Source organism: Poecilia latipinna, unplaced genomic scaffold, assembly GCF_001443285.1.
Source record: "Poecilia latipinna isolate Pla-1442-1.1 unplaced genomic scaffold, P_latipinna-1.0 Scaffold2300, whole genome shotgun sequence".
Classification (NCBI taxonomy): Eukaryota; Metazoa; Chordata; class Actinopteri; order Cyprinodontiformes; family Poeciliidae; genus Poecilia; species Poecilia latipinna.
Window position 1 is genome coordinate 24,466 of NW_015114916.1, and position 14,382 is coordinate 38,847.

At 39.7% G+C, this 14,382-nt stretch overlaps 1 protein-coding gene across 1 annotated transcript in view; it reads right to left on the reverse strand.

Annotated features, from left to right (window-relative positions):
- Positions 1–2,455: 2,455 nt before the first annotated feature.
- The window catches only part of LOC106937233 (importin-8-like), a 35,396-nt gene continuing 23,469 nt past the window's right edge, over positions 2,456–14,382 (reverse strand). Inside the window, exons 8-17 of the mRNA XM_015018644.1 lie at positions 13,629–13,754; positions 9,520–9,595; positions 7,698–7,823; positions 7,143–7,240; positions 6,954–7,049; positions 6,470–6,690; positions 5,005–5,210; positions 4,636–4,860; positions 3,730–3,859; positions 2,456–3,301 (exon numbers count right to left, since the gene is read on the reverse strand). Coding sequence (XP_014874130.1) covers position 3,301; positions 3,730–3,859; positions 4,636–4,860; positions 5,005–5,210; positions 6,470–6,690; positions 6,954–7,049; positions 7,143–7,240; positions 7,698–7,823; positions 9,520–9,595; positions 13,629–13,754 — 1,305 coding nt within the window. The 3' untranslated portion in view covers positions 2,456–3,300. The remainder of the gene's footprint in view (positions 3,302–3,729; positions 3,860–4,635; positions 4,861–5,004; positions 5,211–6,469; positions 6,691–6,953; positions 7,050–7,142; positions 7,241–7,697; positions 7,824–9,519; positions 9,596–13,628; positions 13,755–14,382) is intronic.

A 14,382-nucleotide genomic window follows, 5' to 3' on the forward strand; every position in this document is an offset into this window, starting at 1 on the left:
AATCAAGGACTTGAAGAAAAGTGGAAGGCGGTGCAGCAGGGCTCAAACATTTAATCAAATCTGCAGCTGGTGACAACAAACTTTCAACAATTCGCCGATTAACATGCAACCTGGAAAGGCTGGGATCAGCTGGGATCAGCAAGTAACAGTAACAAATCATCATGACTCATGGCGATTTGAGATCGCCATGAGTCATAGTCCGCTTCATTGCTTGGTTTAGGAATTTTTCCTGAAAATGAGCGGAGTCTAAGTGAAGATGTGGAAAAGTCACTATTTTTTACAACATGCTCCACCACAACTCTTTGAACGTCCTGTGGAATGAGGTCATTCCTCGACAAAGGAACCCTCTGGGTTGGTGGTATACGGGAGTGACTGGGTCCAGGTGGTGCTCCCTGCTGATCAGTGGACGAATGGGTTGGAGGAGCTGAAGAGGCTTGAAGTACAGTTGGTAACACCTGCTGACTTTGCACAGATTGTGCTAAGGTGAGGATGCTTTCTTTTTTTCTTCCTCTTCTTCACCACCACCATCATCATCTCCATCATCACCACCATCATCATCATCTGAATCATCACCACCATCATCATCATCATCTCCATCATCACCTCCTGTTGTCTCCAAATGTATACTGATTTGATCCATCACACCTTTCAGGACCTCCTCAAACTGTTTTCCACTTCATTTAGCCATGTTCTTCAGCTCATCAATGTAGTCCATGGGAAGGCTGCTGCTCCTCACTAAAGCTGCATACTCTGAAGCGAGAGATGCAACACGAAATATTGCATCTACTGTGGTTCGGGAAGGGTAATCATATGGGAAAAGGGGTTGTAATGCATTTAATGTAGAATCTTCTTCAAACTCGACAATCAGGTTTTTATAAAATATATTTTGTGGATCACTGACATGGCAAACCTCACAGCTCTGAGTGCCAGTAACTAACAGATCGTTGCATGTTTAAACCCAGCTGAATAACAACATCCATTTTTCCTTTTGTTAATGATAACACGTCCAAAATAAAAGCACTGTAGAATTATTCAATTATTCACCCACTACAAGACTCCTGGCTGGCTCGCCAAATGTAATGCTCTTTTTAAATGCGCAGGTCTGACTGCAAGGTTTAGTGTTAACCACTTTGTAGAATCAGAAGTAGGTACGGCATGTAGTCATGATTGGGGTGGATAATTGATGCAACTGATGCAAAGAGGTTTGTTTTTATTGCTATTTATTGCAGTGGCAATAATAATAATAATAATAAGAACAAAACAAAAATAAATTGAGGAGGGAAAAAAACGGAGCAATCAAAAAAAAAAACCAAAAAAAAATCAGTGATACTTCAAATCCCAATAGAGTCCAAAGGAAGTCCACGAACAAAGGGAGAATAGTTATTTTCCTTTGAATACTCCCTTAGAGTTTAGTTTGTTTCCTGTGTGAAAAGTGTCATTTGGCTTTCCTGTGTGGAGAGTGTCTTTCGTTTTCCTAACACCAGGTGGTGTGTGGGTAGCTCGCCATCCTCTGTCATCAAGCAAGTCGATGAAGGGGGAGGGAAAAAAAACCTGACCGTCGAGTAACGGATTGTCTGAGGAGGTGGATGCAATGTTAACTTGTTCTCATCAGAATGGTATACCAGGCGTCAACAAAGCCCAACCCCGGATCCTCGAGTTTTAGGGATTTAAATTGTTCAGTGATGAGTCGATTTGGAGATTTCAGATTGTTTTATTTTTCCAACAAATACTCCGCTAACATTCGGCATGCTAAGCTAAATATGCTAACACCGAGCCGTGTGGCGAACGTGACGTCTATCATACAGGTTGAGCTCAACTCAAAATAATAGTTATAAACCATCTCAGAAAAAAATGACTTACCGAGTGCAGTAAATAACTCAGACATGTGGAGAGTAAATAGTCCTGAAATGACTTGGCTTCTGTTGCTTCGCTGGGAATCTGTGAGTCTGGGGCGGAGGCAGTGAATTAACTCCTTCAGTGTTAGAGCCGCTGGTGGAGTTCAGAGTTAAGAAGTCAAGAGTTATTGATTCCATTTTAACACCTCTAGATTTGATAAGGAAACACTTTGTTTTAACACTGGATTTTAACTACTAATAATATACACCCCAGAGTTACATAAACAGAATGTGACTCTACTAGAGTAAAATTAACTCTGCTTTTGCAAAAAGTCTACTAACACCAAAACATTTAACACTTTTGAATTTGCTGTGCAGTATCCAACTTGAAGACAACTTCACTGCAGTGGGTAACATAAAGAAAACACCGGTGTTCTGACTAGTTTGTTTTGGTCTGTGGCCAACAAAGATGGCGCCGAGCGACTGCACCAGACGCAAACGTCACACGCAGTGACGTAGGTTCCAAAGCTAGCACCTTCTAGTGACAGAAATAAACCAACCACTCTGAGCTACACAAAATAAAAGTTGAAAGTGTTGAAATATTTCAAGTGCGACATACGAAAGATTAATTTATTTTATTCCATATTTCCCAGGACTGCCAAGAAATGTTTGAACAGTTGTTGTTTCTTCCTATTTGACACACACATTTTGTACATTTAGGACTGATGAATTAATTTTAATGTTGAACAAAATATAGTTGCAGGAGTACAAACACAACCAAACCAAGTCAGCAGAGTGTTACGAGAATGTTTAGGATTTTCTCAGATTAGCCAAATTAGCACTGAAGAATATTCAAAAACAAAACCAAGAGAAAGATGCCTCCTGAAATATTTGTCTCCAAACATTTAAAAATGAAGATCCCAGCTAAAGGTGTGTGAACATTTGTCCTGGATACAGTACACACAGTGTCCTGCTGGAAATGGCGTTTTACTTCATGAGATGATGCGTGTTCAGGAACAGAGACAAAGACAAGCTCACAGTGTAAAGACACATTGTGAGATGTCTTCATGCTGTAGAGTTTCTCAGACAGAAGGACTGATCTTTCACCATGGACCGAAGAGACTACACATACAAAATATCTACAGGGATTCTGCTGGTCACAAACAGTTAGATTTATAAATGTCCTCACACACATATACAGTTAGAACAGCAATCCTGTGTGGTGTTAGGAAGATTACAGCAGTGCATCTGGTCCTTAACTCTCCCAAGTCCAGCCTCATCCAATCTGGTTTTGTTTGAATCCCGCTCACCTGATATGGCTTGATCTGTTCTTAAACAGCAGACTGAACAGAAATCAAAGTTCAAGTCAGGTCAGCTTCTCTTTACTCTTCTGTTTTTTTTTTTTTTTTCATTTATTATTTTGACCCAGTCCTTTGATACAGCAGGACATATATCTCCTCGGCGCTCTGAAAACACAAAAATTAATGTGAAGATCAAACTCAACAGAGTAGAAAAGAACTCTGTCATCCTTTTGCTAAGTAATTGAGAGTAAGGATAAGATTAAATAAGTGTTTACTTCTTTATACTCCTTTTCAAACAGACAAGTAGTAGTAAACAAATAATTTTGTTCTTGATTATGTATGGACATGTTTAATCTGTTCTACTGATTGCTTTTTTCTTGTTTTGAAAAACCTGTTTGGAATAAATAAATGAAATGAAAGCCCGGGAGAGGCTTTCAGAAAACTGCGTTAGGACCAGAGGCCCTGATCTGGTACTAACTGGCCCTGACCAGTGGCAGAGAAATTGAAATCACTGAACATTTGGTTCAAGTTTTTTAACAGGAAGTTTGAAGCTCTGCTCTTCTCTGAATCCACCTCTGCTTTGGTTATCTCACCAGTGGCCCTTGGCAGCGGTGCTCCTTCTCTGCTGTGAGATGCTGTAGATTTCCTGGAGTTGTTTTTTCTGATCATCACTGAGTGGAGCCATCAAACACTGGTACCAGGCAGCATTGCTGTTCTGAATTCCTGAAACATGCACCCCACCCCACACAGACACACACTCCTGTTGTAATACTGCATGTGAGGATGGAGGTATTCAGAAACCTTAGGATTTACTGAGAGATTTGTGAAAAACAGGTTTAAAATCACTGGTTTACTTAGATATTTATCCAAAGAGTAGATAAATATCTACACTATCTTTACCTGAATAACCCATAGACAGTCACTACTGCCTGTGAGTTATTCAGGTAAAGGAGTTGGCTAAATAACACATGAAATATTCAAAACTGTTTGAATAACTGTCCAGTTATGTCAGTGTAATTTAGTATAATATAGAATCACTTATGGAATTCTTTGTAGACTGAACAGTAGACAGTACAGAGGATGGATTAAGAAACCTATAAAGTAAGACACAAGCAAACAACCATTTGCGTTTTGACTGCAGGAACCTTCTCTGGGATCCAGAGTATATTTCAAAGGTCGTCAAAGCAGTGTTAGGGATTGGTTATGTTTCTTCTTGAACTTATTGTTGTTTGTGCACATGTACAATGAAATTAAAGTCAACTCCAAAAATAGTGCAAACAATGTAAGAAATATATACAATATAAATATAAATAAGGGGATTGGATCAGGTATTTATTTAAAAAATACCATGGGAGGGGAGACAATACATTTTCATTTATTAGGAACTCCAGGACAGTGGAAAAAAGATGGTGGAGTTTTTTTATGAAAACAGGAAGTGTGGCCCTTTGCTTGTGTCTTATTCAGACGCAAACATGACTTACTTATGAATCATAACTTACTTAGCAGGGCGGAGGTAAAGACCTGGTACTCGTCCTCTCCATTGTCATAGTCCAGTGGAGTGCTGTACTCCTCAAGGGGTGTTCCCTCAAAAGCATCTTCATCCCAGTAGTCATCCTCATCATCATTATCGTTGTTGTCACCTCCCTGGCCTGCTGCCATGCTGGACTGATGATATATGGTATTTTGGCTTTCATTCACCTCATCTTCATCACTGGGGATTTCTTCTGCTCACAGACAAAATGAATCACTCACTGCAGTCATCATCATGGATCCTCAAGTGAAACATACACTTCAATTAAAAAAGTTTTAAGAAAATGGCGCTTTATGTGTTGAAGGGATAGCTTAGTCTCAGCTATGCCTTTTTTTACCATTTTGATCTTCATCATGAGCCCCTGCATGGGCAAGCAGGTCTGGTTTGTTGATGAGACGGGATGCATACATGTGTTTGAGACCCAGGAAAAGGAGCAGGATGGAAGGGATGATCTGACCAGCTACTCTTTCCAGCGCTGCCGGTCGGCTGGGGAGCTCCATCAACATGGTCAAACCGATGATGCACATCTTACGGTCATGGAATCTGAGGAGGGAAGTTGTCAAGCACTTCAAATTGGGCTGCTCAACAGTAATCTAGGGGCATGCTAGACATGCCCCTAGATTACATGTCTAGGGGCATGTAATCTGGCAGTGGTATAAGATAGCAAGTAAAACAGCCTGTGAGAGGTGAAAGGAGAAGAAATATCAGAAAGAGTAATTATTGGAGTAGGGTTGATAAAGGTCAATGAGAGTGCAGCCAGTGGGGACAGACACAGTCTGCACCTGCCAGAACCTACAAAAAAACTGTAAACCTGCTAGAAGAACAGGACAAGACAGAACAGAACAGAAAGCACTAGTAAATATAGGTCAGTGCAGCTTAAAACTGATCCAAGAGAACAATGTTTGATGATGAAAGCACCAACCGAACCAGAGCCATGGAGCGATGGAAGAAGACAGTCTGATTAGATGAATCATGATTTCTGTAGCACCATCCAGAATAATTACACCATTGCATCACTTAAGTAAGAATGCAGCAGAGCTCAAGAACTTTGAAACTTTTTTTTTTTTTTAAAAGGACACATATTACAATTTCGGTCATGCTGCAATGGTGTCAATGGTCGTAGGAGTTTATCCTGTGCCGGTTACAGTCCTGTCTATGTTGATCTCTGTTGGTGTGTCCTTGAGCAAGAGATTTTGCCTGCCTTACCTGCTTGTGGTGGTCAGAGAGTTCAGTGGATGACAGTTTCACTTCTGTCAAGACTGCCCAAGGGCAGTGGTTACACTCCACTAACTTGCCACCATCAACATGTGAATCTGTGAGTGAATGGGTCAATGACTGAATGTAGTGTGAGGCGCTTTGGGGTTCTCTGGATTTGAACAAGTACGGGTCAATTATTATGAGCATGAATCCAGCTGTTGTAAGCTGGATTCATGCCAGTTCACAACTGAAAAGGAAAATGAGTAACAAGTCCTTCCAATGTTTGAAAAGCTTACACATAGATAAAGATCTGTGTGTGTGAAAGATAATAAACCCAAATGAAAAGAGACATTTAAATTAACATGAAATTTGCTTTTCAACTCATTACACAAAGTAATGTGTTGTTGAAAATTAAGCAACTCTCATTATAAAATGTATTAGTGTAGTATTCTGCTGCCCTCATCTGGCCAACTATATTGGCCAGAATTGAACTTGTGCAATGAATAATTAACAATAGGTAAAAAAAACATCTAGTGAACATTTTTATACCACTTATTAAAAAGGAAATAGAAAATGTGACGATTTCATGCTGATTCTACCCTTACCCCAGGAAGAATTCAGTGTCATTTATCCACTGGTTGATGAAGTGGGCTGTAATGGGCTGTGGGCTGTGAGGAAAGTGCATGTTGTCCAGAGTCTGAATGAGCAGAGCTGGGTTGTAGTACAGAGCAGCAATGACCACCTGCAGACACATTGTCCTCAGCTCGCTGGACTTCACCCCCCGCATCAAACGTTCCAGCACTGCCTCCACAAACAGAGGGATACACTAGAGCAGAAAATACACAAATGTGGACGTTAACCATACGTTTGGTCTTTTACTAAACATCAAGAGAAAAGAAGGTGGAAGTGCTGATGGTGTGGAAACGAGAAGTCTGTTCTGACTACTTTTTTGTCCAGGTGAACAGCTGAAAATAAAATACATATAAAAATTCTTAAACATGGTGGTTTCTAAATTAAAGAATGAGCAGCATAAAATGTAATTTTAAAATGTCTCCACATGAATACATGGCTATTGGAGCTGCTTCTGACCTGCTCAATGCCTCTGCCTCTGCACTGTAGAATGATCACCTCTAAAAGTTTAGCAGCATGACACTCTGCATCATCACCAGCATCCAGAGTTAGTACCTGCAGCATGTTAGGATAGAGAAGATGTTAAACGTCATCAGGCAGGCAGAGACCTTCACAATGCACAGAAGCAAAACATTTTTCCAGTCTTACCTTCTTGCACATACTGTAGATGACCTCTAAGTGCTTTGGGTTGGACAGAAGCATATCTGTGTCCACAGTAACATAGTTGTGCAAAAGAGGCATCATATCTGCAACACAAATAAAATCGATCAACTATAAAAAACAAAAAGGATTAACACTTCTAAAGAAAAAAGTAACCAAATTATTTTGAAAATGAAATAAAAACAGTGATGTCAATGACACTGCTCTTGTAGATGGCTGCTGTTATAATCAAGTCCAAGAATTTATTAACAAAATAGCTCAACTTTACAGCTGAATTTTTCTGTAATTAATCTAATCTAAATAAAAAAATCACGTCCAATTTGAAATTGAAATCATTTTCTTATGAGAATTTTTGGATCAATTAAGCTCTTATGTCTGAAATTTTACAGCTAAGTCTTCTAAAAGTATTTCATTTCAGAATTGTTTTATTTTTCCATGTTTAAAGGTTTGGAGTACATCACTGTCCTGCAAGAAATTACAATGGATTTTGAAAGCAGTACACATTCCTAACTGTTCCGTGCTGTTAGATTTATAAGCAAGTACCTGTGAAGTAGTCGAAGCAATCGTGCTGGAACACCTCGTACAGGACCCCAAGCAGTTGCCACATCTGAGGGGAGATGGTCTGACAGGTGAGGCCAAAGGCCAGAGACAGGATTTCCTCATAGAACTCTGCAAAGAACAGGAAACACACACATTTATAATCTGCAGTGAAGATTCAGACAAGCAGCTTGGACCTTAAATAAAGCTGAGCTAGAGAGAGAGAGTTTAGGCCATGTCCATGGAAGAGGATAAGCGACCCAGAGTAAACTGAAAATGTTAGTGACACAAAAAAATTTATGGACGGCTCAGCCAACATGGCTCATAAAAAAAAATAATAAAACTGTTAGAAGAAAGAAGACATATACCTATCAAAGATTGAGTAAGTGTATCTTTTAGGACTGAAATGATTCCTCGAATAATTCCGTCTGGGTTATTATTTGCGTTGTGCAGTGCTGTCACTTCCACCTATAAGTTGTTGACAAAAGCTAAGTGCTAGCAGAATAACGTCCAATGTTACAGTTTGGCCTGGGAGGATTTTATTGATTGATGATAATGTCTGGGTTTCTGTCGTTTTTCGGGGGACCAATAAGCATCTGACTGGGGCGATGCTCGACTACGACTACGGCAGTTCAGAGCGAATGGTGGGGAAGAACACTGAAGGTGTATTTATACAGGTGAGTGGACAGACGGACACTGCGGTCAGCTGTGCTTTAGATACGTAGCTTTATGGACGAACCGGAAAATAAATTTCATATCATCCCGGTCTCAACAAATGGTGGAGCGCATCGTACACAGCGGGTGGATGTGTTTCTATGTGTGATGAATGAAGGTGTCAAATCCCGTCACTAACACAAACACAAAAGCTATAAATGGCTGGGCAAGGTGAGAGTTCATCTATTAAATTGACTGAAAATGAATACATAAACGAAAAGCTGGAATATAGACTTTTTTAATAAGTGTATTTGTTGTGAGCATGCCTCTTTATTATTAAATTGAATATAATTTCAGATTTTTGTATAACTTTTCTTCAAGTTAACTTAGAAAGTGAGCTATTATTGTTACAGGTTAGTTTTCTAAACTACAGAAAAGTTATTGTTAGGGAAGCTCAAATATGAAAAATTGGACTAATGTTGATATCAGTCCAATTGATGAAACTGACGCAATATTACTGTTTTATTTGATCTTCTTTTTATCCAATTGCTCGATTAATCGTAAGAATAATCAATAGATTACTCTATTACTCTATTGCTAAAATATTTGTTTACAACAGCCCTAGTATCTTTAAGAGGAGTTAGGAAAGTCCTAGGAGCTGCTTCACATCTAAATAAAGCAGGTTATCTAACAAAGACTTTTGTTTGCAAAGTGTTTAATTGGAGGAGTAACATCACCATCACAGTCTGAGGTTCAGTTCTACCAATTGGTCACATTTGGGAAAGCCACTGACTCCAAGTGTGCACATTTGTGATACTGGCTGAATGAATGTGGCTTGTGTATAAAAGTATTTTGAAAAGTGAATCTGACTAGGTTAGCTAGATAAGCACAACATAGGTCCATTTATCACGAGCACACTATGGATCAACCAGCATGGGTGAGATTAAGACTATAGTCGGCTTGAGACAAATTCTGAATAAGTTTATATAAGCACGGTTGCTGCCTACGTTCACAAGTCTGCCGCTTAATACTCACTGTAGTGGGACTGTCACAAATATAATATTAATAATAGTTTCATATTTTTCCACTTCAACAGAGAGTAAACCTGATGCTGAACTGGATCTATGTGCTTGAGAAAAGAATAAAGAACACTTCGCCTCCTGTGAACACACACCTGCCATACCTATGATGGGCTTCTGCAGCACCAGGCCAATCACCTGCAAACAGATCCCTTCCAGCTGCTGAGTGATCTAAAGGAGAAGAAATTGTTTCAGTGTTGAGATTGCATTATGCAAATGCTTTATATACATAGACTTACCATACATACAGATCATTCAGTTGTGTTATTTTGAACAGATCTAGTTTATTAAAACAGCTAAAGTCTTAATTATTTATAAATCATATCAAAAAGTATGTAACATTTAAGTGGCAAGTCTGAATAAAAGTGTGTTTCCCGAGATATTAAACCAGCCCAGAGAGCTGGCTAATTAACAGAAAAAAATTAACTGAAGTATACTTTATGCCAAGGAAAAGTAAATGACATAAACTAATAAAAAGCCTGAGTTTAAACAACAGAAATACAAGGACTCAGTCTGGCTTTAAAACCAGAAAAAAGTGTTGACTATTGTGGAAGTCTTGATGTGAAGAAGCAATTCCATCCAACCATCCATCCATTTTCTTACACCCTTATCCCACTGTGGTCAGGAGGGTACTGGTGCTTATCTCCAGCTGTCAAAGGATGAGAGGTGGGGTCACCCTGGACAGGTCGCCAATCCATCTCAGGGCAACACAGAGACAAACAGGACAAACAACCAGGCACACACACTCACACCCAAGGAGAATTTATAGAGACCAATTAATCTGACAATAATGTTTTTGGACTGTGGGAGGAAGCCGGAGAACCTGGAGAGAACCCACTTATGCACAGGGAAAACATGGAAACTCCATGCAGAAAGACCTCAGGCCAGGAATTGAACCCAGAACCTTCTTGCAAGGAAACAATGCTACTAATTGCACCAATGTGCAGCCAAGAAGCAATTCATCCCACAATTTCAGAAGCCCAGTCCTCTCTGTACTTTAATCTGGACCTTAAACAACATTAAAAACACGACATTTACATGAAACAAATCCAGTGTTTTGTTTTCTCTGGTGGAACAGCTAAAAAGTTGTTGCAGCAGACTGAGACCTGGTTAAAATCGCCACATATCCTCACAAAAATTAGGTTTTCAGTAACAACTAAGCTGATGACTGGCATTGCATTATCAGCAACATATAACAGAGGAAAGCAAGAAGCTGCCGAAAAAACAATGTTGAACTATTTTGGAAAATGGTATGGACAAAACTTATTGCTTACAGTTCAATATCTGGGTTGCAGAAATGATACTTTATAGTAACATGTCCTTGATTCTAGAATTATATCGCTCAGGGTAGCAGAACAACTGCTCCTCCTTGTTTTGGATGCTGTGTAGTTGGACTGATTTTTGCCAATACTTTGCTATTTTGTTATGATGTGTAACCATAGCAACAGAGTGGTTCATACAGGAAGCAGCTGATTAACTTAGGAAAAGCTAAAATAATACCACAACTGAAGCCAGAAATCCCAGAGGAGTTGAAAAGGAGGCATCACGGATGCAGAGGAGGAGCAAAGATGAGAGAGAGAGAGAGAGAGAGAGAGAGAGAGAGAAGGAAGAAGATCAGGTGTGCACACTGAATACCATCCATCATAAATGGCAACGTGAGATTGTTAATTAAAAAGTTAGATTTACTTCAAGCCTGACATGGATTCAGCAATGATATAGTGCTTGTAAACATATATGGTGTCATCCAGAGGGCTTTTTCACAAAAGTAGGATTATGAAATCCTGCTATGGCACTATGTCAAGCCTGGTTTCTCAGGTTTGACATAGTGCCATCAGTTCATGCTGGCTTTCTCCATCCATTTTGGTCTTTGTGACCTCAATTTCACAAAGACCAAACCAGGCTCAGGAGGTGCAGCTATGTTAAGACAGGCTTAAGTAATTCAGGTGAATGCACATCAAGAGATTTCTTCAAGAGACCAATATATAGATCGATCACAGATTCACTGATGTTATGCTAAATAAAGTGCGTAAGCGATACCTCACACACAGTGCCGCAAAAAGTGGGTATGCAGCGCATGCAACGCATAGGGGCGCAGCACCAGAGGGGGCGCCAAAACCCCGTCTGGAGAGGGTGTTTTCCCATACACTTCAGCGCGCCTTACGCTCCTTCACCTCGCGCACGTGACGAGGTAAATGTAGCGATTTTTATCCTTCACATAACTTCGTCTGGGGGGGAGGGGGGAGCGAGCGTATGTTTTCCACGCTCCTTCAACCTTCGTTCGGGGGAGAGGGAGATGGGGGGGGGGGGGCCCCGGTTTTTTTTTTCCCATCCACCTGAATAATGTGTAGTTGCGCCCCTGCTCACACATATGAAGGATATGAGGAATTGAGGCACTTTATATGAAGGACAGAAAGCTACTACTACAATAGCAAACAATAGCAGATTGATTGAATGCATAATTAGCCCACATATATTTTTCCAAACTACTCTCAACTAAAAAATGTGATCATACCTGTCATTTGCTCAAATAAGCAACTTCAACTCAAAAAATGAACCATGGAAGTCAATGTGAATCTGGCAGTGGATTTATTTATGATACTTTCTTTTGTTCCACATCGTAACAATATTTATGCAGATCAAACAAAATTAAATATCATCGCTCTTGCCTTGTATCCAAGACACATTCTTTTCAACTTACCTGGGGTGTAGGGCTGCAATTAAGATATTATTTGAACTTCTGACTGAATATTAATCAACTGCTCCTGGTTGTAAAATATCACTTTGCTGCTATAGTTGCACATCATTACAAATGTCCAAAAGTTAAAAAGCATCAGCAAAAGCCCTTGCAGCTGCACAGCATCTAAACACAGAGGGAATAATTTTCCAAAAATGCAAAGTTTTAGCCAGAACAGAATAAATCAGGATAAAAGTAACAGAGAAAGACCTTGAGCAACACAATTTTACAATATTACTTTCTTACAAGGTGTAACATGAGAATTGTATAGATGAGGATGACGGGCTTCTAAAACTCAGGATTCTCACAGCTAGACCAAGAAAAATCTCTGAGAATCAGGACAGAATAAATATGTCTTACAATTATAAACAAAAAAGAGAAATAAAAAAAAATGGGAAAACAGTTTATTTATTTAACTACAAGACATAAAAACATAAAGAAGCTGGATGCCTAACAACAAAAGCTTTCATCATTTAAGGCGACTGGCGTCAGTGAAATCTTTTCTTTCCAAGCAGCATTTTCAAACAGTGATCCACGCTTTTATTTCAACTCGACTGGATTACTGTAACTCACTTTATCTGGTAGTCAGTCAGTCGCTGCTCTCACGTCTGCAGCTGGTTCAGATGCTGCTGCACGACTTTTGACAGGAACTCGAAAGAGGGAACACATGACCCCTGTCCTGGACTCACTTCACTGGCTGCCTGTATATTTTAGGATTCATTTTAAAATTCTTATGTTTGTTTTTAAATCACTACATAATCTTGTCCCGGCTTACCTCTCTGAGCTTCTTCACCCCTCATACCCTATCGGTCTCCCAGGTCAGCAGATCAGCTGCTCTTGGAGGTACTGAGATCAAGAAGGAAGCTCAGAGGGGACAGGGCTTCTCTGTCATGGGCCCCAAATTATGGAACAACTTACCTTTGCAAGTCAGAGAGGCCCCTTCACTGTCCACTTTAAAGCTCGTCTTAAAACCCATCTATTTTACTTGGCTTTCAACTCTAGCGGGATCTAGTTTTAAATTGTTTGTTTTTAAACTGTAAGAGTTTTTTATTTTTATTTTATTTTATTGTTATGTTGTGTTTTAATGTACAGCACTTTGTATCAGCTGTGGTTGTTTTAAAGTGCTTTATAAATAAAGTTGGTGTGGTAAAGCTGGGACCTCAAATATGCAAGTTAATTTCTACCGCTTCTGATTAAGTAGTGAATGACTACCCAAAAGGTGCTCATTTTAAATTTTGTTGTGCTTGATGACAAAAAAGGAATTCTGACTCTGATTGAAGAGAGCGAGGCATTAGTTCAACCATAAATTCGAAAATGGAAACACAAATTATACTGCAGAAAATGTGTTTGGTGAATAAAAAATGTTTAGTGTCAAAGATGAATATCCTTAAACAGTTTATGTTTCAACGCTTTTTTTTTTTTTTTTTTTTTTTCTGGGGTTTGGCGGGTGTTTGGGCATGTGGGAGATACCTCTTTGTGGTCCTCCATGACAGTAAGGATGGTGTCTATTGTGCTAAGGATGCCCAGAGCCATCACAGTCTTGTCCTCATTCTCCTCATACTCTTCACTCTGCAGAACTCTGGTAAAGATCTCCGCCTGATGGCAGGAAACACAAAGTCATGTTTGCACTCTGTTAGAGAAAATTTTCCTCCCATGTGTCTGCTCAGCTTCCTCTATTGTGATGCCATTCTTCAGAAAATGGCACACTCTGCCATGACAGAGTTGACAACTTATGTGGATGTCAACTTCAGTGAAGCTCGTCAAAAAACCAAGGCAGCTGGTAGCCTAATATTGTTTTTATGCATTTGATTTCAGTGTTAAAATGGTCATCGGGTGCTTCTCGGTTAGTTCCACAAACAGACAAGGATGCAAACAAATTTGCATCCTTACCTCTTGATACCTCTTGATAAGAAAAGATGACAGGGAGGTAGCCATCATTTGTAAGAACTCGCACCCCTCTGTGTATTTGTGGATTTGACACAAAGACTTTTTATAGGTAAGAAGATTAACGCTCAGATACTTACTAATAAAGGAAGACTAGCATGAGGCCACCAAATATTGGATTATGGATAGGACACACGTCTACATTAGTAACTACACAGAAAATGCCTCGCCATTAGGTAGCCTACCATGTTTGAAAAAATCTGGTAAGTAGAGATGTGCCGATCAGGTTATTTCCTGCCGATTCCGATCACCCATGAGGGCCGATCACCGATACCGATCA